The following is a 25,805-nucleotide window of genomic DNA, read 5'->3' on the forward strand; positions in this document are numbered from 1 at the left end:
CTCGCGAATGTGAGACTTCTTTTCTAGTAAATTTACAACTTTTTTTTCCCGTAAATGGACCACTTTATTCTCGTACATTTACGACTTTTTTTCTCATAAATGTATGACTTTATTCTCGTAATATTCCGACTTTTCTTTATTACGACTTTATTCTCGCAAATATAAGACTTCTTTTCTAGTAAATTTACGACTTTTTTTCTCGTGAATGTACCACTTTATTCTTGCAAATTTACAAATGTATTCTAGTAAATGTACAACTTTATTCTCGTAACATTACGACTTTATTCTCGCAAATTTACGACTTTTTTTCTCGTCAATTTACGACTTTTCTTCTCGTAAGTGGACCACTTTATTCTCGTAAATCTACGACTTTTTCTCTCGTAACATTACGACTTTACTCCCGTAGTATTCCGACTCTTCTTTATTCCGACTTTATTCTCGCGAATTTTCGACTTTTTTTCTCCTAAATGTACCACTTTTTTCTCGTTAATTTACCACTCTATTCTCGTAAATGTACCACTTCATTCTCGAAATCTCAGATTATTCTTTTTTTCAATGAGGCCCTGATACTCCCTCGTAATTCTGAACTAGGCGGTGTTTGTAGTATATTTTTAGCATCATTGATACTGTATGTTTGTCTTATTATCACTAGTATTATCTTAGCATTATCTCCTTATCTTATCTTATCATTATCACTTAGCATTATCTTATCTTAGCATTGTTCTTACAGTATTGAAAAGTAATGCAGAAGGGCATCATGGTGTCGCCACAGACTAGCGTCCAACAGAAACAATGTTTGTCTTCACGTCCTCCATCTTAACACTATAAACAGCTGTTACATCCTTACATAACAATGTCTTCAGGATTTTAAAACTCAACGTCTTAGATATTTAGACTACAAACACTGAACCATGTGAACCCTCTCGCCTCGTAATTCATCTCCGACCTGTTCGCTAACAGGTGAGTTTAACGTTTTACTACCTATTACAGTTCATGTTGTGCTCATTTTAATTGGTGGTTCAAATCTATTATTATCTCTTAAGGACATTTATGGCCATTTATGGAGTCGAGCCGCTGCTCCTTCACATTAAGAGGAGCCAGTTGAGGTGGCTCGGGCATGCAGGGCGGATGCCTCCCCGACACCTCCCTGGTGAGGTGTTCCGGGCATGCCCAGGCGGGAGAAGGCCCCGGGGCAGACCTAGGACACGCTGGAGGGATTATGTCTCCCAGCTGGTGTCCTCCCGGTGGAACTGGAAGAGGTGGCCGGAGACCGGGAAGTCTGTACTTCCCTGCTGAGACCGTTTTCTCTGCGACCCTGACCAGGATAAGCAGAAGAAAATGAACGGATGGATAATTAATCAAATACAAATGTTAATATTCAAAATTATACTAGCATTATCTGTTTTTAAAAATATACATATAAACAAATCGAATTATTCTAAAAATGTTTCAAATTTATTTCCAGCAATTCCCAACAAACGTCTAACAAAGAATACACCATTGCACTAAATGTGCACCAAAGAAAATAATGGAATAATGGATGAGTGAAGGACCAGCGGACCAAAATAAAAATACACAAGAGTGACAAACAGCAGCTTCTTCAAATAATATTCTTGTGCATAATGAAAAGGCCTGAGGCTTGGAGATGAGCCATTGTCTTGACGTCAAACACAGTGTGTGTTTCGTGGGAATTATAGTGTCAGCTGACCTCAGGCAAGAACACTCACACACACACGGAAGGGGGAACGCACGATTATAATTTTCCTAATGTGTTGATGTGCTCAACTGACAAAATGCCATTAGTACACACGCACACACACAATCACAATGTATTATTTAATATTCAATATTTGATGCTAGTGCGCCGATACTGTTAGATCCAAGATATCAACAGTACCACCATAACCCACAGTGTGTTTTTTTTTTTTTGCAAAAAAAATCTATATGATGACAACATCACTGGTACTTCTTTTCATGTTTAATTAGTCCTTTTCCATTTCGGGGGCACCACCTGTGGGACACAGCAAGTATTAGCATGGGAATTCCTTTTTGAGTGTTTGGATGCTTCATGAAAAATGTCGACCATCACCGCTATTTATTATGTTATTATGTTCGAGTGACTTCCATAGAGTCATAATGATACAGTAAACAAACAAGCAAATACACAGAAATGAGGGATTGTTGTTTACGCTAAATGGAGTGCAGTACTTGGCTTCAACCAGCAGAAGCGCTGTTGCTTCAGTCTCCATTTGTTTTCTGGAGCTATGGTATGTCCTAGCATGGAAAGAGGAGTTTAGAACATTCAGAAGGAGCGATTGTTGAGTAATGGAAATAGCAAAAAAAACCCCCACCATAAGTCATCCTTCGTGAATCGTTATGCAAAAGCGTCTGATACGATCCTGTGTCTGAAGACCCCGTCTTCTTGTTCCTCGCCGGCCGGTTCGTCGCTCAGTGAGAAGAACGCGGGTCTCTGCTTGTGCCCCCTCCTGTGCGGCCTCACGTGAGGCTGGAAGAGGCGACTTATGGAGTGGCGGCCCTTGGACAAATCCTGGAACGGCTCCTCCCTGTCGTCGCCAGCCTGCTGGGGTTTAGGTTGGCTTAACATCTCCCTGATGGTCTCCGAGGCGTCCTTGTGCAGATAGTGGTACGCCCTCTTGCCGCCGTTATCCCGTATGCTCACATCGGCGCCGTACTCCGCCACCAGCACGGCCAGGATGTTGTCCTGCTTGTGCAAGGCGGCGACATGCAAGGGGGTGTAGCCGCCGTGCGTCCTGGCGTTGACGTCCACAGCGTCACCCGTCTCCCTGGAGAGGTCGACGAGCTTCTCCAGCATGTCGCCGTTGCCGTGCTTGGCGGCCCAGTGCAGGGCAGTGAAGCCCGACATGAAGTCCCGCTTGTGGACCAGCTGGCGGTCTCTCAGCAGGAGGCCGTAGACCTGACTCCAGTGACCAGAGGCGCACTTCACCAGCCACTCGTGCTCCGCCTGGTCTAGAGGAACCGAAGACAGGATTCTGGTATCTTTAGGCTCATCTGAAGGTGGTCTCCTTTTGGTTCTTACGGGGCTTTCTGGGGTGTCCACCTTGAGGTCCACGGAGGGCATCCTCAGAGGTAAAGCGTAGGGTTTGGCTGCAAAACTGAGCATCTTCTGCACTTTTGTTTCTGAATATTTGCTCCTGTGCAATGCAAGCTCAAAAGGAGACAGCAGCGCTGTTGTCTTGTCTTCACCTTCTCCTTCAGGTGGACCCTCCTCCTTGTCCTCCTTGTCCTCCGTGTTCTCCTGTAGACATTTCTGGTAGGTTTTCTTGAGCACCACATAGCGGACACCCTCGCTCTCCTTCACGCAGGCGACGTTGTTAACAAAAGTCTTAAAGAGTTCTCTGTTCCGCGTCTTCTCAGCCGGATCGTCGCAGTCCACCGAGTCTTTAAAGCGAGACACCAGCTCGGATTTCCTCACTCGGCCACCCGCCGAGAGAAGAACCGACAGGACGCTCTCTTGGCTCAACAACATCTTTCAAAAAAAAAAAAAGAACTACAACGGAAAAGTCTTTATTTCCTGCAGGTTCTATCAGCGCACCTTGACCGGCTCCTCCTCCTCCTCCTCCTCCTCCTCCCTACCTGAATTTTCCGGTGGGAGTGCAGGCGTGACGTCATTTGAATCCTACAACGCACGCGCGCAAGCAAGCAATAACTTTAAATGTCTTTCCTTTTTACATACGGATATCCCGCCTAGCATGCAAAACACCGCATTCCTGCAAAAATAGAATAACTTAAACTGAGCCAAGATTGCATAACTGTACAAATATTTGATTAGAACCGGCTGCGCACATATATTTTGCTTGAAAAAACCCCACAGTTTATCTACTTATGCAACTCATTTTTAAAACTGTTAATTGTATTATTGAATGTATTGGATTTTTTAGTACATTTTCCCCAATTAATACAACATATTGAACGTTTTATTTTGTCATGAATTGTTATTTTAGACTCACTTGTATTGTCGTAAAAGCCGCGTATGTCTGTCATATGTCAAAATGTATCAACATTTCATTTGAATATCAAATCAAATAAAACTGACCTTTCAAATTTAAAAGGTCTGTCCAAGTTCAAAAGAAAATCATACCGAATAATGATTAGTATTATTATCACTGCTACTACTACGACTACTACCAATAACAATGCATATGTTGAAATGTAAAATAAAATGATAATTGAATTATTTATCGAATCTACTCCATGTCAGTCAGAAAAAAACAGTTGCCTGTTTTACATGTAGGAATCATTTTACTGCATGCGCATTCACAATCATAGGCCACAAAATTAGGTACACACCTGCACAGTTGAAAAAAAAAAACGGTATATGTATGTATGTTATATACTGTACATGTATACTGTATACTTTTACATACAGTAGGAAGCATTTTAATGCTGCACATATCCAATCACTTGCCACTACATTTGGTACACCTGTTCCATATACTGTAATGATATCCAATACTAGAGCGGTATAAAAAATCCAAAATCCAAATATAGCTATGGTTTTATTATCGGCAATGCACGAGAGGTACTAATTGAAGTGTATGTTAGTTACAGTGCTTTCCACCGGCATTTTTATATACAACAGCCGAGAGATTTCGTCACCACCTTTAGCCACAAAAGAGTTGAAAAATGTTACATTAATATTACATCTTTATGTTTGATACAAACTATTACTGACATAAAACGAAATGACCTTCACAAAATCAATATGTGGCACCACTGATCAATAAAAATGTAAGTAAAATTAAAAAAAAAAACAACCAGTGAGGCTGATATTTATCTCAATGGTTCACACATATTTTCCCCTCCTTCTCTTGTCTTGGCTTGCAGCGTCACATTCTTGAGGACGAGTAGTGGGAAGTTCCTGACAGGTCGCCATATTGAGGCGGACTTGTCCCGCCCAAAGATGTCTGCCAGGCTCCAGGAAAGCTCCCACCATGCACTGCGTTGTCGAGACGATTAAAACACAACGCTTCTGGCTAATCACCAAAACCACAGGTAGAGTGTTTTTTGTGCGTTGTTTTCACGAGGAATACGGTAGAAGCCAACTGAATGCGTTTTGTGCGGTAATTGTGTGAATATCAACACGGAAGTGTACAGCTTGCGCTTGTTTGAGCGACGCGAGCGCAACGGGTAGGTGAATGATCTTGTCATTCCACCCCTCCCTCGCCCTCGTCTTTTCTCTGTCAGTAGCAGGCTAGCCGAGAGCGACAAGGGCAGCTCCCTTTCTGCCCCCTCGCTTCTTCTCCACTCCGCTACAGCAGACACCACACATTCCGCACCATGGCTGCCACGGACGTGGACGTGTTTTCGGTGAGTCAACCTTCCTCAATCATGCACACATAGTAATGCTACAATAAATGCACGCCAGATACTCGGTAGTGATTTGTTAAGAGGAGGTAAAAAGAAGCGAATATTGGTGGTTAAGCCTTTCCCGGTGTTGGGAGCCTCCAATGTGGGGCTCAGCCCACACGGTGGAAGTCGTTTGTGGAAGCAGGTTTCGGACATTAGACAAACAAATGACCTTTTATCTTGGTTGTTTTCATTTTTATTCTCCCTCCGTGATCCATGTGGATGTTACTCCTTAAATGCAGCATTGAAATCAATGTAAAATGTAAGCTAGCTAGCAGGTAAAGACTATGAAATAGGCTAAATACTTGTGCAAGGAAAGCACAGTGCATTACATGAATGACTCAGTGACTGCATGTCATGAGACTTCATCTTTCAATTATTGCATTTCATTCTTGCAGTATTTTCATATCGTCAACAGTTATAGTAGTTTCCCCCCCCTTGCTTGTGCATGTCTCAGTTTGCCGTAAAAGACAGGAAGGCATCTGAAATATGTATAAGTTGCAGCAATAAATCACGTCTGACCCCATGGCTTCATTTTTCACTCGTTGCAACTATCTTCTCGTAATGTTACGTCATTTTTCCTCTAAATATTACTGTTATTTTTTTTTTCCTGGAGTGTATGACTTTATGCTCAGAATGTTCCGACTTTGTTCTTGTAATGTTACGATTTCTTTCTTTCTAAGATCTTATTACGATACATTTTTTTCCGGAAATATTTCAACTTTTGTTCAAATTTTTTCCTCTTACAACAATTTTTGTAACATTATTACTTTGTTCTTGTAATCGTATGACTGTATTCTTGGAATAGTAGAACTTTATTCTCGAACAACATACCTTTACACGGGGGAAAAAAATGACTGTTCTTGGAACAGTCCGACTTTTTTGGAACATTACACCTTTTTTTTGTAATGTCGTGCTCTTTTACCTCAATTTATTTTTTCTGCGATATTACCAACATTTTTTTGTGACCTTTTTAGAACTTTTTTTCAGAAAACTATGACTTTATTTTCTAACAACGCATATAAAAAATACAACTTTATTCTTCTAACATTCCCACTTTTTTTTTCCGTAACATTCCAACTTTTTTTTCCAGTAGCATTCCGACTTTTTTCTGTAACATTTCAACTTTCAATCATAACAGTACGACTCTTTTACCTCAAAATATTACAGGTTTGCTCTGATCTCAGAACATAACCTTTTTTTCCTTGTAATGCAACAACAATTTCTCCTAGTAACGTTACAGCCTTTTCCCGTAATATTATGACTTTATCCTCAAACAAACTGCAGCGGAACCTTGGTTAGCGTCATGAATCCGTTCCAGCCTGAAGCCCCGCCATTATGACTTGATTGTCATAATAATGCAACCATATCTCCCTTTTTTCTTGTACGGCTTTATCTTCACCATATTATGACTTTTTGCCTTGTAGCTTTTTACATTTTTTTTAATGATTACACTAGAGTTTTTTTCTGTGAATATTATGGCTTCTTTCCGATACTCTTATGCTCTTTTTCTGGAAATGTTCTCATAATAGGAATGTATTCATGTAATATTGAGTCTTTTTGTGCATTTTCTCATTCTTGTAACAACCAGCCCAGGCTGCACCCCGCCTCTCGCCCGAAGTCAGCTGGGATAGGCTCCAGCATACCCCCGTGACCCTAGTGAGGATAAGCAGCATAGAAAATGAATGGATGGATGGATGTTCTTGTAACATGATCAACTTTTTATGACTTTATTCTTGTAAAAGTTAAACTTTATTCTTGTAATATTCCCTTTTTTTTAATTCTCGTAACATTACAGCTTTATTCTCGGAATGACATGAGGATTTTATTTTTCTCCTTGGAAGTTGCACTGATGCTCCTTGTTGTTAAAGAGGCAACAGAAGAGAGTGTTAGGACACCTGCTTGTACAGTGGACACTAGAAAGGCTGAAGGGATTAAGAAAAGACTCCTGTGCGTCTTATTTGTGCAAAACAAAGCCATCCGATCAAAAGTAGTGTGCTGCTTAGCTCGTGGCGCGCAGCCGGCTCTCTGCTGCTGCCTGGGATTTTGGAATATAAAATTGGGGCATTGATTATGGGGGGAAAAATGCTGAGAATGCAGTGAAACAGGCCAGCGGTAGCGGCTGGGCGGCTGCACAGCTGGGGCCTGTCTGACTTCCTGTCTTCACTTTTTTTTTTTATTCTTTTCGGATCTAAGTGAGACCATATTGAACAAACTGATGGGCCTGCCTGGCTGGTTTGTGTAAAAAGGGCACACAGTGGGGGAGTGTCATTGGCACATATTGCAGAGGGGTGTAGCTTTTTGGGATAGCTTTGTAGGCCACGAGAGGCGATCGATGCAGCCAATTACCCTGCAACTGCTGTTTTCTCTCATTGATTCTACCAGACTGGGGGCCCATGAATAACAGCACGCCGCTCATTTAAACATGCCCTCTAGTTATGTTAAAACACAAACAATGTCAGCTTTTGCCGAAGTTTCAGAAAGCTCGGAAAACAAAGTAGCGGTCCTCATTCGTCATCAAAGTTAAGATTCTCTAAACTGCTAAATGCTATTAAAACAGTGCAGTTTGACACCGGAACAGATGATTTTTTAAAAATGAGAAAATAATAAAAAATATGGTATTGAAAATACAAACTATGAGTTACTACTGATGCTAATACACAATTAGCAATGTTTCAGATTTTTCGGTTAATTTTTTGTGACTTGTTATTATAGTGGTTAACTTCTTTTTAAACTTTGTATGGGACAATCCTCAGTAAAGTTGTTTATACTATTTTATCTTAGTAATTTGACAGCGACAACTTAGCATTACACTTGGATGCCTGTTAAAAGTGCTGAAATTAGGGCTTTCAATTGATTAAAATATTTAATCGTGATTAATCTCATTTTGGCCAGTTAATTTAGAAGTAATTGCAATTAATCTCAGATAGAAATCATTTTACAGTATATCTATAGAAAGTAGGGATGCGCACCCAGATACACGGGTTAAGATACGATTCCAAAAAGGATATTTTTTAAAAACAGAACAATACGATTCAATACAGACGATACGATTTTGATTTGATCCGATTCAACGGTTACCTTTGTTGGTGTAGACATTAACCTTACAGGAGAAAACAAAGAAGCCAGGCCTATAAACGTGGCATTCTTACATTCTTTCAAATGTGCAAAAGAGCACATCATATCCCCAAGTATGCTGTAAGGCAGGGAAAATGGTAACGTGGAAAGCGTTCTTAACAAAATATAACAACAACAACAAAATATAATAACAAATAAAATAATTTGGAAATAACTACATCAGATTTTATGTAAAGGGATATCAATTTTGGAAATATAGGCCATTATTTTATTGAAAAAATAATATAGAGTTAGAAATCTCACAGTTTTTGCATGTTTAATATGAGCGGCCACAATGGTCCTTGAACGCACCATCTAAGTTTCTCCCACGCTGCACAGATAGACTACCATGCTGTATTTTTCACCTCATATTTGGTCGCAGATGCTGATACTATGTGTGAATGCATGAAGGTGAGATTTGATGACCTTACCGAGTGCTAATGTGCATACTTGTTGGTGCACAACCTCTTTGGAAAAACAAACTCTGTGGTCGTGCTAGCGTATGGTGGGTCTGTATTCATTTCGTGCTTTTAATTTGATGTTGTTCCTGTCATAGTTTTACACAATACATAATAAATAAGATAAATTAGATCACTATAATGTGTGTGTTTTGCGGATGTGTTGAAAATCTTTCCCAATGACTAGCTAGCGTGCTGCTAATGCTATTACATGGCCACACTGACCAAAGCCCCCAAATAGCTGTCCTTGGCTATGCCTGCCTGTAACTAGCAGCTCATAACTGAAATTTTAGCTCCCAGTTCAAAGCAGAAAAAACATACTAGAGAGGGCTCGCATCTAAAACCGGCAGTGCTCCAGTAACTTTTCACGTCCCTCCGGCAGCCGATGTACTCCGCGACAACTCCACTCACAGCGACAGTAGATGCAAATAACTTTAGTCCTGTTGCGAGAGCCGTCTGCCAGGGCTTTGAAGCTAAACTTACCATTCAAAATACCCTTTTCTTTGTCAATTTCTCCTCAATATTTGTTCCCGCTTGTGGCTCCACATCCAGGACAAACAGGACGTGCGCACGTTAATCGCGTGTCAAAAAAAATTCTGCTGTTAAAGGAAATTTCCTTTTAATACGTTGTTAACGCGTTAGCTAAAATGTTACAACACAGAGCAGTTTGACATCGGAACAGATTCATTCCATTTCCATTATTTCCTATGAGGAAAAAAAATATTCAAATCGTCGGTGTTTCAATATAATACTCATACTAATATTGCACTAGCAGATTTGGGGTTTCTCACATTTCTAAAGCTTGTTTTTGCATGTCGCACAAAACAATCCCGCAGCTCAAGACACATTAAACTGAACAATTGTTGCTGTGTTCGGGGAAAAAAATTCCACTTTCTGCAAGAGTTTTTCTTAGTGGGGGTGGAAAAAAGCATTGTGGCTCCAAGTAAACACATTTTCACAACAGGGAGAAGAGTAACAAGCCTTTATTAGTGCCCCTGAGGGCAATTTTGACACTCATTTATCCAAACATGCCACATAAAAAGGCAGGAATCATAGAGAGGGGGGCTGCTTTACCGGCTTCCCTACGGACCTCTAGCCTAGTCCTTAAAGCCTTAGCTGCACCTGTAATTATATCATGAAAAGCCCAACAACGTATTCCCCATGTAAAGGCTACTTATACTTACTGACCCCGGAGACCATTGTTTCACCCGTGAGGCCTGCATGCAATCCGGAATTATCATCAAGAACAACTTAAGGCAAGTGGAGGTGGGGTCATGCTTGAAACAGTAGTTCATCCTATTTGTTTAAGCAAGTAAGTAACCCCGCCAGACGCATTCAAAGACTTGTAGCTAATTATTTTGCACATTCAGGTCAGACGGCTTGGACTGTACACAGGATATGGTGTGTCATCACTGATGCATTGTGGTGCTTAAAGACCATACATGTCACAAGTGCCTGGAGGCGAGCTTGTCAAAATCAATGCTGCGGATGAATAGTGACACCGACGCTGCAGCCGCCGTGTGAACGAATGAGTCAGTCGCTGCAGTACGTACAGAAGAGGTCAGACGGGCGCTCAAAACTGTAGAAATAGATTTCTAGATAACGTTGACCAGAATTGTGTTTGTTACGACTTTAACATGATGACTTTGTTCGCAGAATGTTGCGACTTCATTCTGCAAGCATTATGACTTCATTGTCAGTTTTACGACTTTTGCAAAAAAACAAAAAAAACAATTTTTTTTTTTTATTACATTGCAACCTTTTTTTTTTCTCCTGTAATTTCTTTTTTCCTGGGAAAAATTTGAATTTTTTGTCCAAAAATACAACTCATTTCTTATATGCAACTCTCTTCTCATAATTAGTGACATTATTGTTGTAAAATCATTATCTCATAACAGGACTGTTTTGTGCAAACACTTTTTTTTTTTTTTTTTGCAAAACTATCACATTTATCTAACTTTTCTCTGAAATATTACAACTTATTCTCATAACTATGCGACTTCTACTATATTATGATTGTTTTGTAGTTGTACAGCTTTATCCTTGTAACATTGTTACTTTTTGGCGTTTATCACGGTTCAATTAATTTCCCCAAGTAGGATTCTTCTTTTTAAATTAAATATTTTTGCAGTTAGAGCATAGAAAACCTGTTTACGACCTTCTAAATATGTTTTTTTTAACATTAGAGCCCTCTAAACATAAAATAACACCCCCATAGTCACCTTTACACTGGTATCACCTATTATAGTGGACATAAGAACAGTAAATAAGCCATTTAACACATCGATAAGACGCATACTCATATGTGTGTGGCTGTAAATGTGTTCCGGTGTTGGGCAGGAAGGGATGTGTGTCTCACCGAACATTACAGTAACATTATTTCCACCTAATGACCAGTGTAGAATACTACACATCAGTCACAGCGTCTTTGAATGTGTCTTCTGAATGCCTGACGTTTTTAAGTTCATTTTATGCTTAAATGTTCAATTTAGGCAAAAAATATGTAAAATTGGTTTAAATATGCAATATTTAAAAATGAACAATAGACCGTATTCAACCACGAAACAGCATGATTTATTCATTAATATATTTTTGAAAAAACGTGAGAATGAAGCCTCGACGTGGCTAGAGACTTTTTTTTGTGACAGTTTGACTTGTCGCATAACATTATGACTCTCTTCTTGTAATATTGCAACTTTATCTTGTGGCGCTACGACTTTAATCTTCCAACATCATGGCTTTTTGCCCGCTATATTATTATTACCCTTTTTTTCCGTGTTCTACAAACATTCAGACCTTGTTTTTCCCGGAACATGCCCACTTTACAACATTTATACTGTAAGATTATATCCTTATATATACTGTATATAAGATTATATCTTGTGACATGTGATGTATTCCAATGTAACCTGTATGCACATTCAAAATAAAATATTACCATCTTTATTTTGTGGCATTATGGCTTTAATCTTGCAGGATTATACGTTTTTCTCTCCTATTTTATGACCTTGTTGCCATTCTATGTAGCTTTATGACTTGTCTTGTATCATTCTGCCTGTTTTTTCTCTTAATATTATGGCTGCTACCCTGTTACAGAGACTTTTTTTCCTCCTATACAGTAGTTTGACGACCATCTTCTACAACTTCATTACATTCCGTGGTTCTTCCACTATTGCCAACTGTACTGAGCAGCCAGGACCGAGACGCATGTACCGCTGCATCACGGACTTCCATTTTTTATGATTTTCATGACATTTTTCTCTCTATTTCATCTTTGCCTGTGTGGCGGTATGACATAGACGGAAAACAAGCCAAAGAAAAAGCCACATAGTTGGATTCTTACTTAGCTAAGGCATGGCGAGATATCCCAGCATCATTCATGATGGCTGTTTGAACATTTTGTTTGTTTGACTTTCCTGAAAAGAGTTTGTACTTTATTTTGTGCAGCAACAGAGTGGAGGTTGAAGTCTCCCACTGCTTCCATGGTGGAATCCTACACTCGTCACTGGCAGAGAAAAATTTAAATATTTTACTTGGCGCTTGGATGTAAATGTTTTTTCTTTTTTTTTGCCGGCGAGGACAATTGGAAGGCTGCTCGCTGTCACATTTTTTTCCACTTTCAATCTCTTCCACATGGTACTTTGGCTTCTCAACTGTGCAATCTTATCTTCTGCGGCCAATCAATCCTGTCCCATGTGCTAGAATAAATCACAATAAACCCACATTGTAGTGCATCCACAGAAAAAAAACTTAAATGCTTTATTGTCAGTACTTTTTAGACACTCTCAGAAAAGCAGTATATATTTTTTCACTATTGGGAATTCAAGGAACTTTTTTTTTTTGGTCTCTTGTCAGTTCAATGATAGTATCTTTGCAGTCATGTAGAGGTAAATATGTCTGGAAAAACAATTGCCTCACTCATTTATTTTATCTTTCCTGTGGGACGGTGATGAGTGAGGAGGCAGGGCAGCAGTTGTGTGAGAATCTAGGAACAGGAAGGGAGTACAGATGAGTTGTTTAACAACGAAAAACGTTTTGTCAAAACCTTTGGTGCTGGATTGTGTCATTCCTCATCTCCTCTTCAGTTTCTGCATGATACGAATTGACCAGTTATGTAAAATCCTAACCTTTCCGTCAGCAAAGTGTTGTTCTTTAGAAATGGAGGCATGATGGAGTTTGCTAACTGCCTAAACGGGATGCCAAAGAAACCAAAAGGGAAAGTTTGGTTGGGCAACATTTGAGCTAATAAAACAAAATGTGTGTTGTGATGTTTTACAATGCCGGTTCCTTCGGCTGGCAAAATGAACACTTTTAAGTTCTGAAGGAAAAGCACTTTTCGCTGTGCGACGAGTATTGTTACCCATCTTACTCATCTAACTGTCTGATCTGATGATGCCGTGTTGCTGTGTGAAAGTGCCCAGAGTTTCTCTGGGTTCTGTGTAAAAAGCAAAGGCGTCCTATTGTTGTGTCGACTGTTATACCTCTGGTGCGACTATTTTGTGGGATCTCTGTGTGAAAGAGGCTGTGGTAACTTAACACTGCCTCTAAAGGCAGGCTTTTGTCTGGGTTGCAGTTTGACCAGTTTCACCAATGCAGAATTTAGAGGCGACGAAGCCCATCTGGCAATTTTCTGCCTTTGGAGGTAGAATCAGAGCTGTAACAGAGGCGGGACGCACTCTGTGTGTAAAGGGTACTCCCTTCTCCAGCCCTGTTGTAATGAAAGCAATTGTCGTTGTCATGCAAGAATTGTTTCATTGTTCCAGATTGTGGTGCTGATGTTGTCATCCGTATAATTATTTGATTTTGGAGTGCTTTGGTTGCGGCTATATTGCACCTTTGTTGTAGTCTGTCTAAGAGGCACAGGCAACAGGGTCTTTTACGGCTCTGATGTGCCAATTTTTCAGGATTTCTGCGCACATGTACTGTCCTCAGGATAAAATCACATGTTCTGCTGCAATTCATTGTCAGAATAACTGAAAAAGCACCTTGCATAGGTTCCAATTGTGATATCTTGCACTTTAGGAGACACTTGAATACATTTGCATAATGTCCCTTGGCTTACAAGCAACCAGTCCTGTTTGAGGAACACCCTGTGTGCGCATATGGGTTTGTCATTGAGGTCATCAGGTGGCGTTCCTCCCCTCGTCACATGTTGAATTATGTCCCGATGAGGAGTCTTCAGAAGCCCCGCGGAACCGACATCTGTTCTCGACACCTCCTGTTGCGGTCCAGTTGGGCTTCATTTTCCAACTTGCTTAGCAGCCGCATCAGACTAGCTAGGGCCGAAGCCTTGGAAAATAATAGGTAGTCATAAAATAGATGTAAGTTACACGTTTGGGTCCTAGCCAATAGTCCTTGAGGGTGGACTGCTGCCACTGTTGTGTCTGCAATTGTTTTAATTATGACAAATAACAATTTTTCGGACTTTATTTATTTAACTTTTTTCACCAACCGGCAGAACGTGACCCGAGAACACAGCAAAACTATTAATTTTATGGCAAAGTTGCAGAGCTCTCTTAAACTGAGAACCTAAAATATAAAATAACCTAATAATATAAATGTCGCCTGACCTATTTAGTCAAATAGTACTATATGACTGGTCCAAAATTTTGTAGTATTTTACACAAACCTAAATTTAACTTGATGCCTGTTTTAGAGTAATACCAATATATTGGAAATTAATCATTCAATAATATATATAGTTCAAAATAACACAATTAACAAAATAAAATGTTCAAGGTCATATCTGCCCATATGTTGTAGATGCTTGGTGATATTGCAGGTTATTTAGGTAATCGCTGGTCAATTTCTGCAAGCCAACCGCATGTGATAGCTGTTATAAGCCATCTAGTTTCCGCCCTATTTCACTGGGAGCCACCTGGGGGCCAACCCTGCAGCCATTTCCTGTTGTCCTAAAGCCATACATTGGTCTGGGAACTGTGTTGTTTCCTCTGGAATGGATGGTTCACTGACTGTCACTCCCAGTGCTGCTGCTCATGAACCTTTTCCGTGTTTTGACCTATGACAGCACGTACATGTAGTGCTCTTTTACACACATAGCTATTCTGCATTGGAAGTTTGCAGTGTGGTCACGTCTAGCCGAGCTCTGCTCTCAGTTTGCTGCCGTTCGGTGACATCAGCCTTCAAGAATGCAGTCGGTCGGTCGTCAGAGGCTCAGCCAGACGAGCAGCGCTACGAGCTAGTCTCATTTATCTCAAGGTGCTGTCTGCAGCGCTGACACGCTTTCTGTGTGCCTGTCTAGATGGTTTAGATAGCAAGGTCAAAGGTGAAAACACTTGAGTCTTGATGTTTTCATCTCGCAAACTGCCACCCAATGTCACCCGAAATACTGTGTTAATGTATATGTTAGTATTTATCCTCATGTTTTTCTTTCGTTTGTGTACCCTCATAGAATGAAGAGAAGCGCAGCCTCAACCTGGGCGGCCATGTTGGATTCGACAGCCTGCCCGACCAACTGGTCAGCAAATCGGTCACACAGGGTTTTTGTTTTAACATCCTCTGCGTAGGTGAGTAAATGCCTCCTGATGACATACTGGACATGCCGACTTGTTGATGCATCACAGCATATCATAGCAATCCTCGTATGTGCTCCCTAGAGCACGGTTTCCTCGTATTGCCATAACATCAGCAGATGATGAGGAACATTAAATACATAAATTCACTGCAAACATGATCGAAAAACATCATTGACAATCAACAGTCCAATAAAAATTTACCAGCAAGTTTGGAAACCCTTCTCGTGATTGCCTGGTACAGGGGTGTCCTTTTGCGGCCCGCGGCTGTGTTTTTATCGGCCCACAGCAGAGTCTAAAAATGCAATTTAACAAGGAAACTTGAAGCAAATCAATCAAAAGTCAAAATATCAAGGGAATAGTTGCAATCTAGCAAGGAAAAAAAGCCATAATTTCACAAGAATAAAGTAATAGTATGAGGGGAAAAATGGCATTTTAGTAGCATGAAGTTGAAATATGAAGGAATTTTAATTTTTAAGTAAAAAACAATGAATAACGTTGTAATTTTTGGAAACTTAGGTTGGGGGAAAATTTAGAACTTGAGACTAAAGTGAAAATATTAGGAGAAGAAAATATACAAGAAGAAAGTTGAAATATTTGGGAAAATTATACAAAAAAAACAACAGCAGAAATGGAAAACAGCAGAAATTTCACCAGAGTAAAGTAAAAATATCGAGGAAAAATAATTGTTTTCTAATGAGAAAAAAGTTACAATTTTACGAGAATAAACTTGTAATAGGAGGAAAAATATCATTTTAGTAACAATGTTGAAATAAAAAGATTTAAAAAATTATGGGAATAAAGTTAAAGGAAAAATAAAATGAAGAAAATAAAAAAAAATCCAAAAGGAAAGCTGAAATGAAGTAGTTTGAAAATTAAAAAAAACAGTAGAAATGGGAAAGCACAGCTGTAATTTTACGATAATAAAGTCAAAATAATAAGAAAAAAAAGTCATAATCGAATGAAGAACAAAAGTCGCAATTTTACAAGAATATTATTATGGAAAAAACGTCATTTTTAGTAGCAAAGGTGAAATGCATTTTTTTCTTGAGCTGCTAGCTTCTTAGCATATCTCTGTGTTGGTTTACAAAATAGTGTCCCTTGCATATTTTCATTTTTCAGTATGTGGCCCTCGCTGGAAAAAGTTTGGACACCCCTGGCCTAGTACTTGTTTAAAAAAGTCTCATATTTGCAGCTATGTTAAGGATTTTGTCTGAGGTGGCTGTACGTTTTGTTTTTCGACTAATTCTAGTGAGAAAAGGTGATGCTAGTTATCGTCTTTTAAGCTGTTAACATTTTAGTGTAGTAATAGTCAGTAGAGAAATGCCTTGGTTAGTTTAATTACAATGACATGCAGTGCACACCATACAGCTGAGCTTAAACAGTGTGTTAAACATCGTGTATGTTGCTCGACATTAAGGAAGAAGTCAGTCTTGTGTATCAAGTAATAGTGAGCGTTTTAAAACGAGACGTATCGCTCCCCTGTGAGCAATACATCTCACACACGCTTGTCTTCCTCCGTCTCGCCTCACGCTGCTCCCTTCCAACCGTCCTCAGGGGAGACGGGCATTGGCAAGTCTACACTAATGAACACGCTGTTCAACACCATGTTTGAGAACGAAGAGGCCAGCCACTACCAGAACGGCGTCTACCTGCGCCCGCGGACGTACGACCTGCAAGAGAGCAACGTCCACCTCAAGCTGACCATTGTCGACACTGTCGGCTTCGGGGATCAGATCAACAAAGACGACAGGTATGAGGATAGACCTTTTCAGATCTTAAAAGTAATATTTGGAGCAACTTTGGCGCAGAATTGCTCCATCGGAGCCGTAACAGAAGATCCGGCATTTATTGTCCTATGCCTTTCACACAGAACACAGTAAAGCGAGCTTGTGACACAGGCAACACAGTCTCCGGCAATCAGATAATGAGCTGCGTAACAATGTCAGCACGAGAATACCATTTCACACAGGCGCTATGCCACCTCTGGTACGGCTTTGACACCTCAGATGGCTGAAAATTCTTCCGTGTTGGTGCCGTTTTATACAGCAACACAGCCAAAAGTTGGAAAAAACAGTTACAGGCAGTATAAAAAATGCATTTATAGTGCTTGTAAATGTAACATTATTTCCTTTACAGATTAGAGTTTTGCTTCTTATCTATAGTATATATGTATATAATAAATACGTATGTATATATGTAGAGTATGTTTACGTTGTATATAAATTCTGAAAAAATTCTTAAAAATGTTCTATCGAAAGTAATTAAACATTAAGTTTCATTTGCGTCAATTCCTTTTGGCACAACAGTCATCCCTTGTTTATCGCGGTGAATTGATTCCAGATCGCTCGTGATAAGTGAATTTCCCTGAAGTAGTTGTAGTTGGGGCATAGAAAACCTGTTGGACTTTCTAAATATGATTTTTACCGTTATTATAGCCCCGTAGACATGAAATAACACCCCTATAGGCACTTTTACGCTCCTATTATTCTTTGTTTACAACATATTGCTCAACTGTAATGCGCAGGCTACGGGATCACAGCGGGACACACGAGACGGCTGCCGCTTTAAGCATAGCAAGTTACCGAGCTAACTAGTCGGCCCCAAGTTTATTTATTCTAAACTTAAGAAAGTGAGTGGGGAAGAAGGACAAAGTAAGAAGCAAAAAACGTACCATTTCCACACTGAATGAGAGGAGAACTTTTCTTCACTTTACATCCATGGCTGACTCCATGCAGTGCACGTTAAGGTAATGTCATGCAAGCTAAGATCTCATCAATGTAACATCACTGGCACCCAGTGACTGGTGTAGCATACTACAATATTTTTTGACTAATAATAGGCCACAGTCAACAGCGATCATTTATTAACTAATGAATTTATGAAAAACCGCAATGTGAGGGAGGGAACGATGTTCGAAGTGGTGAGGGACGACTGCATATGTGTCCTAAAAAGCTACCATAGGCACATTCCAGTTCTTTCATCAGGTGTTTTTTGTTGCCAAGTTAACATTCATGCTGTTGAGGATTTCAATGAGAAAAGCAGCACACATTCTTGCACATGTTTCTATCCCCACTGGGCCTGAGAATAAACACAATGAGAGAGGGGTCGTTACTGGAAGAGGAAGCAGTCTTTACGTTCAGCCGAGTCTTCTAGTAAAGTTGGAAGCCAACCAGCAAACGGCATTCTCACGCCCTCTGATAGCAGCCTCCTCTGTAGGCCCGTGGAAGACGAGACCCGGCACTGTAAATTCAGGACCGCGAAGGTCAGCTGCGGTGCATTCCGCAGAGGAAGGTTGAAGATGCATGTGGAGGCGGGACAAGAGATGTTGTTGTTTGTGCTATTACATGCCTAGGATTATTATACTTGTTCCTCTGAGAGCCACATACTGAAAAATTAAAGGTGGTGTCCATTTTAATATTTAACATTTTGCAAACCCAGTGTAGATATGCTAAGAAGTGATCTGGTATATATTCCAGTGTTTCCCACAGGACTGCAATCTATTCATGGTGCTGCTAGGTAATCGTCAGGACGCCATCGTCTAATTTCCATAATTGACCTTGATGCATGTGCGTGTAGTTGCTTGTAGTCTTGTTACATTATGCCTTTTTATTAGTTTTTTTCCATTTTGTTTATTTTGTTTCTACAATGTGCCACTGGTCCATAAAAACCAAGCAGCAAATGGCCCCGGACCACAAGCTGCAACAAAATAAAACTTAAAAAACAACCCAATTAATTGTATGTTTAGCTTTTTAAGATGCATGGTGCTGGGAGGTAAGTCTGTTCACATTAAGAATAAACACAACTGACTTTATGGATGTTGACTTATTGTCGCTTTAGCCGTATGGTACTGAGCAGCCTGGACACAACACAAAAGGCTCAGTGTCATCATGCTTCCCGTCTTTGTCGGCACTGGTGCCCTTCTGTGGTGGCTTCATGCTTGAAATGCTTACTGAGCCCGAGTCTCACAAGATATGCTAAGTCATTGCATATTGTGCGACATGAGCTGCATATTTTTTTTTTATTTTTAAAGAAAAGTACTGTGAGAAAGGGGTCAGAGGGCAACATAACATAACACAACACAGGTCTCATGCAGCAGCACCCAGCTGTGAGATCTTGGCAAAGAAGTGGATCACACAAACAAGCCTTTCCCCTGGTGACAGTCCCCATCTTCCTACCAGGACATGCTTGCACCAAACAACTTTTTGTTTTTGCGGCCTTCCACAGTTACAAGCCCATCGTGGACTACATCGACACCCAGTTTGAAAACTACCTGCAGGAAGAGCTGAAGATCAAGCGCTCGCTCTTCAACTACCACGACACCAGGATCCACATCTGCCTGTACTTCATCGCCCCCACTGGACACTCGCTCAAGTCCTTGGACCTGGTCACGATGAAGAAACTGGACAGCAAGGTACCGGTACAAACAGTCAGAGCCGTTACCCATTGTTGGCTAATAACAGTATCTGTGAAATCCCGAGAGCCGTGTGCATTTCACCCCGAAGCGCTGCAGGGTGTTGTTTTCTTTCTTTGAATGAATAGAAGTCAAAGAGCGAGCTTGCGCCTCCCAGCGTATCGGATATCAAGAAAGTTGTTATTTTGTGTGGAGAAAAAAAGACCTTGTAGCAGGGAAAGACCTGTTGGTTTCCCTCTTGTTCTTTGATTACAGTGGTGAACTTAAATCCATCTGTCAGTGACCACTGCCGCATGGAAAAATTGCGAGGGGGGGGGACGACTTCTGTGTTGTTCTTGCATGCTTTCGCCTACGTAATTCAAGGAACATTTTCATGTTTTTCCACACCACTGCTGGAGTGTGTCAGGTTAATGTGAAATACGGCACCGAATGGTTACTTAATAAGCGCTGAGATAATATTCTAATGCTGATTTATGCATGGTGAAGTGGCAGCTTTATGCTTTTATTGTGTCTAGTGATGCAGTGGTAATAAATCCAGAAGAAAGCAGATGGTCAGCTTGTGACTGAAAACCTGCTGGCACTATCAACGCATGGATGCACTCTCCCAAATGTCTTCTGATGCTATTTAAAAACAGTGAGTGAACTCCACAGCCAAGGATGTTTCATTGTTTAGTTTTTTCGAGAGTTGCCTAATGCTATGTACACTCAACGTGTGCAGTTTGATTTGTTGTTTTATTAATTACGTAATCTTGACAGATGACAATTGTGTACTTAAAAAAACAAAGCAAAACAAAAAAAGACTGAAAGGCTTCGCTACACATCTTTAAATAAAGCCTGGAGCTCTGTCAACTATCCGTTAGTGAGCTGCAGGCGTGGGAGCTATAAGGTTGTAAGTTTTGTTTTTCATCAGCAAATAAGCTAACCCAGCATGTTGCTGTTAAAACGTGAGTGTAATGTTAGCGCTGTAGCTCACATACTGTAGCTACGCTAGTGTTGCTAGCGCCTGTGTCCTCCTGTCCTGCTCCTTAATGTTACACTGATGTATGTGATATATAACATCTATTACATTAGACAAGTGCAGCGTTACAGTGTATCTGAAAAAAGTGGATAAAGCGCACAATAGCAATTTCGCAGACAGACGTGGTCAAACACAGCACATTAGCATTAAAGCCACAGACACGCAAAGCGTCGTGTTCCCAGTAGGACTTACTGAAAGCAGGTAATATGGCACCCTTAATACGATAATATGGCACCCTTAATTTTAGTTGTACGAGTGACCCAGATCAATGCACGAATCTGATTGTGGATTTCATATGATGTCACACATATTGTTTCATGTGAAAACGAGCCAGTGTTGAGTGATCTTGGCGGGACCGGGCCACTTCTTTATGTCTGACATTTCTATACAAATTAATAAACACACCATTCATCGACGAGTTTATGATAAATATGTTGCGTAGTCGGCATAACTGACGAATGTCTGTGAAAGTGCTATTCCTCTTGTGGCCATAAATCACCACAGTTATTGGAAGTCATTGGTGTTGGGGGCTACACCATTGTGGGCGTTAAAATAGGGACTGTAGGCACATTTATTTTTGAATACCACAGGTGGTCGTCGGTTTACGGCGTTCCGAATTTTGTCATTTCGTGGGTGCGTGCGCGCGCCCATAGATGAATTAAAATTTACATTTGCCATAACCGTGAGACTTGCTTGAGAACTCGCTAGAGCGGAAGAATACACTCTGTGTGGCTCACGCCCAGCCACTCCAGTACTGTTTCATTTCAGTATGTCCATCATGTGTTCTGTGTATAATTTCAGTGATTTAGGAGTTAATTTATCTGATTCATACCAAAACCCGGCTTAGATTAACGTCTAAGAACTTGGACGACGTAACCCCGAGGACCACCCTGTATATGAGAACCTCCAAGGCTGAATACAATCTGTTCCCCATAAAAACAATACATGGAGATAATCAGTTTGAGGATCAAGCTGTTGCCATCATAACAACTTTATTAAATGTACAGGACATTTTAAAGAACGATTTTAACCATCTCAAAAAAAACGAAGCTAACCAGTGTAAAATGGAAAACCCATAATGAGTGACGACGTGCATAGCAGCAGTCAACCTGCGGCTAGTGCTGGTAGCCACCATTAGCAGTTGCAGAGGTCTCGTGTGATTCCAATATGAAATTGAGTTTATTTTGTCTGGCTTTTGAGGTTCCATTGTAGTTTCCATGCATGAATATGGAAGCTGAGCTGACACGGCTCTCCTGTCAGCCAGGAAATACTGGAAGGAACAGGAAGAACAGGGAAAAGTGGACCAGAAACAGCTTTTCCTCCGGTCTGCACAATTTGCTGTCAAAGCAAGACAATGGTGTTTTTCCCTCATTAGTAGGGTACAAAATACCACCCTCCTTCCCCGTGCGCCCTGTAGACAGCTTTTTAAAGCCAAGCTGAGGCTTTGAGGCAGGAACAGAGACAACCTTTTCTTACTAAATGAGCCTATTTTTGTTGACATAACCATGTAGATTAATTCCTTCTACTAGCCTTTAAAGGTCCCATATTATACTGTTTTTCAACTATTTTAAATACGTCTCAGAGGGTTGACAATAGTGGATTTGAAGTGTGTTGGCCAAAATCTATTAATTGGTTGATTGATTCTGGGATTTAGATTAGTTTAAAAGTGCTTTTAGTAAGCCCTCCTGGGAACACATTGTTTTGTGTGTCTGTAGCTTTAATGCTAATGAGCTGTGTTTGTCTACTTGGCTCCAAGAAACTTTATCATGCATTTTATCCACTTTTTACATATACGCTGTAAATCTGCACTTACATACAACACGGGTGTCCAAAGTGGCCCGCGGCACATTCTGAAAATATACTTTAACTAGAAAACATAAAAATAGGAAACATTTTACAAGAATAAAATCAAAATAGTAAGAGAAAAAAACTTGTATTCTAACAAGAAAAATGCGGAATTTTACAAGAATAATTTTTGTAATATTATGAGGAAAAATAACATAATTTTAGTAGCATCAAGTTCAAATGTTAAAATGTTTTTCTTTTTGAGAAACAAACAAAACAGCAAAAATAGGAAAAAAGTTGCGGAACGTTACGAGAATAAAGTAAAATTATTCAGGCGGTACAGCCATAATTACGAGAAGAAAATTTACAAGAAGAATGCCGAAATAGTTGGAAATTAAAAAAGACAACACCAGCAGAATAAAAAAAAGCTGTAATTTTCTGACAATACAGTCAAAATATTAAGAGAAATTTGTTTTTTTAAAAGATTCAGTTTTATGAGAGGAAATGCAATGTTATTTTTTTTAAAGGCGTAATATTAGGACAAACAGTCACTACAAATGAAAGTTGTAATTTTTGAAAAATTGAAAGTTTAAATATTTTTTGGGGGAAAAAACCCAAGCAAGAATTGGGGGGGGGGGGGGGGAATGTATACTAATAATATGCTTTTTCACCTATGTCACAAAGCTAATAGTCTTTAATAAATAAATAAATAAAAAAACCCACAATTTTGCAGCTTCCACGTCAGTAGCTGATTGGCAGAGTGCCACTCTTTGTTTTAAGATGTGTGGCGAAGCCTCCTTCAGTTTTGTTTTGGTTAGAATTAAATCTTATCCCACAGAGCTTTTACCATTTGCCCCTCACCCCCCTGTGAACTCGCCACACATGGGGAATGATCTGCAATTTACTACAACTATTACTTTTCCTAAATATCCCAGTGTGATATTTATTTTTAGTGATCGTGAATGTCCCAGTGTGGTCCAAGCTACCATCTGGTGCTTACCCACAATCAACAGTTATTTGGGAACACTCTTTAACCATCTGGGAAGTAAGCAAATATCCCTGGCACCTGTCAAGACCCAAATCTGCCTCAGTCGGTAGCCATTAGATCTTTTTTTTTTTTTTACCATTACTGAATTGCAATGAATTAACTTTCTTAAAGGTTTTAAACTTGATGGCCCCTGCTGTAAATGAATGATCCATCCGGGAGAGTTTACAAGTGCCTGTAATATGACTCCAGATGAACTCACTGATGTGGCAGTCTGTGGGAATCGTCATTGTCCCCACAGCTGGAGATTTGATGTTGATTGAACCTGACGCCCGGTTTGTTTAATCATCAGGGTTTGTTTATGACTGAGCACATTTGCCCGCCATCACTGCATATTTATATATTTTTGTTGACGGCATTGTGACCAAAGGAAGTACGTTTTGCATATCGTGTCATGGAACGGACGCATGCATACGTCCTGTCAGCCATGATAACATCAGGCGTGAGAATGCATGTCAGACCAGGCTTAAACCAACATTACACACACACAAAAAAAGGTCAAGATTTATGCATTGAATCTTGCACTGCCTTTAAACAGTGTTTGCTGTCTTTTTCCCCAGGTCAATATCATCCCCATCATTGCCAAAGCAGATACAATCTCCAAGAGTGAGCTCCACAAATTCAAAATAAAGATTATGAGCGAGCTGGTGAGCAACGGCGTCCAAATATATCAGTTCCCAACAGACGATGAAGCAGTCAGCGAGATCAACTCCTCCATGAACGTAAGCACCAAATCCTTAAAAAATAAATAAATAAATAAATAAAATTCCTTCATGTTTTTTATGTAAAAAAGAAAAACAGTCCTTAATCCACACCAGTCTTTCTTGTCCGATACTTCATCGCTACACAAAGTTCCAAGGAAATTGGTTCCGTATTTTTTGTGTAATCCAGCCAAATAAATCAACAGCTATAAAAACACCCTTGAAGATGCCAACAAAAAAAGATATGTATGATGATTACTTATCTATTTATCAGTGCTCATGTGAAACTTGATCAAAATGTGACCATGCAAAATACACAATTTTGACCTGAAATTACTGTAAAATGAATAAACCAATTAATTATGCTCAGTATTTCTAGCTAACTAAAATAAAAAGGTTCATGTTTTTTAAGTGTGCAGCAGAAGGGGGTACATAGGGGGTACATGGCTTCAGGTCAAACGTCATAAGGGGTACGCCACTATAAAAAGTTTGGGAACCACTGCTCTACAGCAGTCTGCGTACCCCTACAGCACATGTGTCAAACTTGTGCCATGGAGGGCCGAGACGCTGCAGGTTTTCTCTCCAACCAGTTTCTTCAGCAGGTGATTTAAGTGATGAGCTCCTTCCCTCAAACTGAAGGTGTTGATCATTAAAATCACCTGGTTTAGTGACCGGCTGGAAAGAAAACCTGCAGTGTCTGGGCCCTCCATGGCACGAGTTTGACACCCCTGCCCTAGAGGGATGCGTACCCCACTTTGGTAACCAAATATGGGCCGTCTCCTTAATAAACACCTTCCCCTTAAGACACCTGGTACCCTCTGCAATTTAGCACACAGTCAGCCTTGCCAACTATATACAGAAATACGGCATTGGTTTAATTTGCTTGCGTTAACATGCTAAAGTAGTGTTTCTTATATTCATTAAGTAAGTAATAGCTAACCACTCCACTCTACACTACTAGACTACCTAGTAGTGTGTCTTTTACTGGGAAATTCCAAGTAAGATTTCAGATTTCATAATAACTACTCTGCGCACATCTCCACGGGCACATACGAGCGGGAAATTCCCCCACGGATAAATAAAGACACGTTTGGTTTGACATTTGGCTCATCGTTCACCATCTATTCCCAGTGGGTGACATCAGTACCAGCGTATGCCACGAAACCAAAATCAAGCTGGCCAGTGGGCGTCAACATGCCACCTAATTTTTGGGGGTTGTGGCATGGCTGCCCAACGAAGCATAGCAACGACAACGTGTGTGCGTTGTTAAATCACAACACCAAAAATAGGCCTCTCAGCCCCCACTGAGCCGCACGTTAAACTCGTAGCAGACCTGTGGTGCAGAT

The 25,805-nt window shown here is 40.3% G+C and overlaps 2 protein-coding genes across 5 annotated transcripts in view; one reads left to right on the plus strand and one right to left on the minus strand.

The window, feature by feature from the left end:
• Positions 1 to 1,318: 1,318 nt before the first annotated feature.
• On the minus strand, positions 1,319 to 3,591 carry LOC129169594 (ankyrin repeat domain-containing protein SOWAHA-like). The gene is made up of 2 exons (XM_054756160.1): positions 2,352 to 3,591; positions 1,319 to 2,274 (listed from the first exon to the last, which is right to left on the minus strand). The coding sequence occupies exon 1, from the start codon at positions 3,506 to 3,508 to the stop codon at positions 2,375 to 2,377; it is 1,134 nt and encodes a 377-aa protein (XP_054612135.1). The 5' UTR covers positions 3,509 to 3,591; the 3' UTR covers positions 1,319 to 2,274; positions 2,352 to 2,374.
• A 1,297-nt stretch (positions 3,592 to 4,888) lies between these two features.
• Positions 4,889 to 25,805, plus strand: part of septin8a (septin 8a) — a 40,184-nt gene continuing 19,267 nt past the window's right edge. For 2 of the 4 annotated variants that reach the window (XM_054754668.1, XM_054754670.1), the window contains exons 1-6: positions 4,889 to 5,034; positions 5,230 to 5,349; positions 15,376 to 15,490; positions 17,054 to 17,249; positions 19,724 to 19,910; positions 24,319 to 24,480. In XM_054754668.1, the coding sequence (XP_054610643.1) occupies positions 5,320 to 5,349; positions 15,376 to 15,490; positions 17,054 to 17,249; positions 19,724 to 19,910; positions 24,319 to 24,480 (690 nt within the window). In that variant the 5' untranslated portion in view covers positions 4,889 to 5,034; positions 5,230 to 5,319. Of the gene's footprint in view, positions 5,035 to 5,129; positions 5,350 to 15,375; positions 15,491 to 17,053; positions 17,250 to 19,723; positions 19,911 to 24,318; positions 24,481 to 25,805 lie in introns of those variants that run through there. The other 2 variants (XM_054754671.1, XM_054754669.1) reach the window with 2 other exon arrangements.

The sequence above is a fragment of the Dunckerocampus dactyliophorus genome, chromosome 16 (assembly GCF_027744805.1).
Source record: "Dunckerocampus dactyliophorus isolate RoL2022-P2 chromosome 16, RoL_Ddac_1.1, whole genome shotgun sequence".
Taxonomy (NCBI): Eukaryota; Metazoa; Chordata; class Actinopteri; order Syngnathiformes; family Syngnathidae; genus Dunckerocampus; species Dunckerocampus dactyliophorus.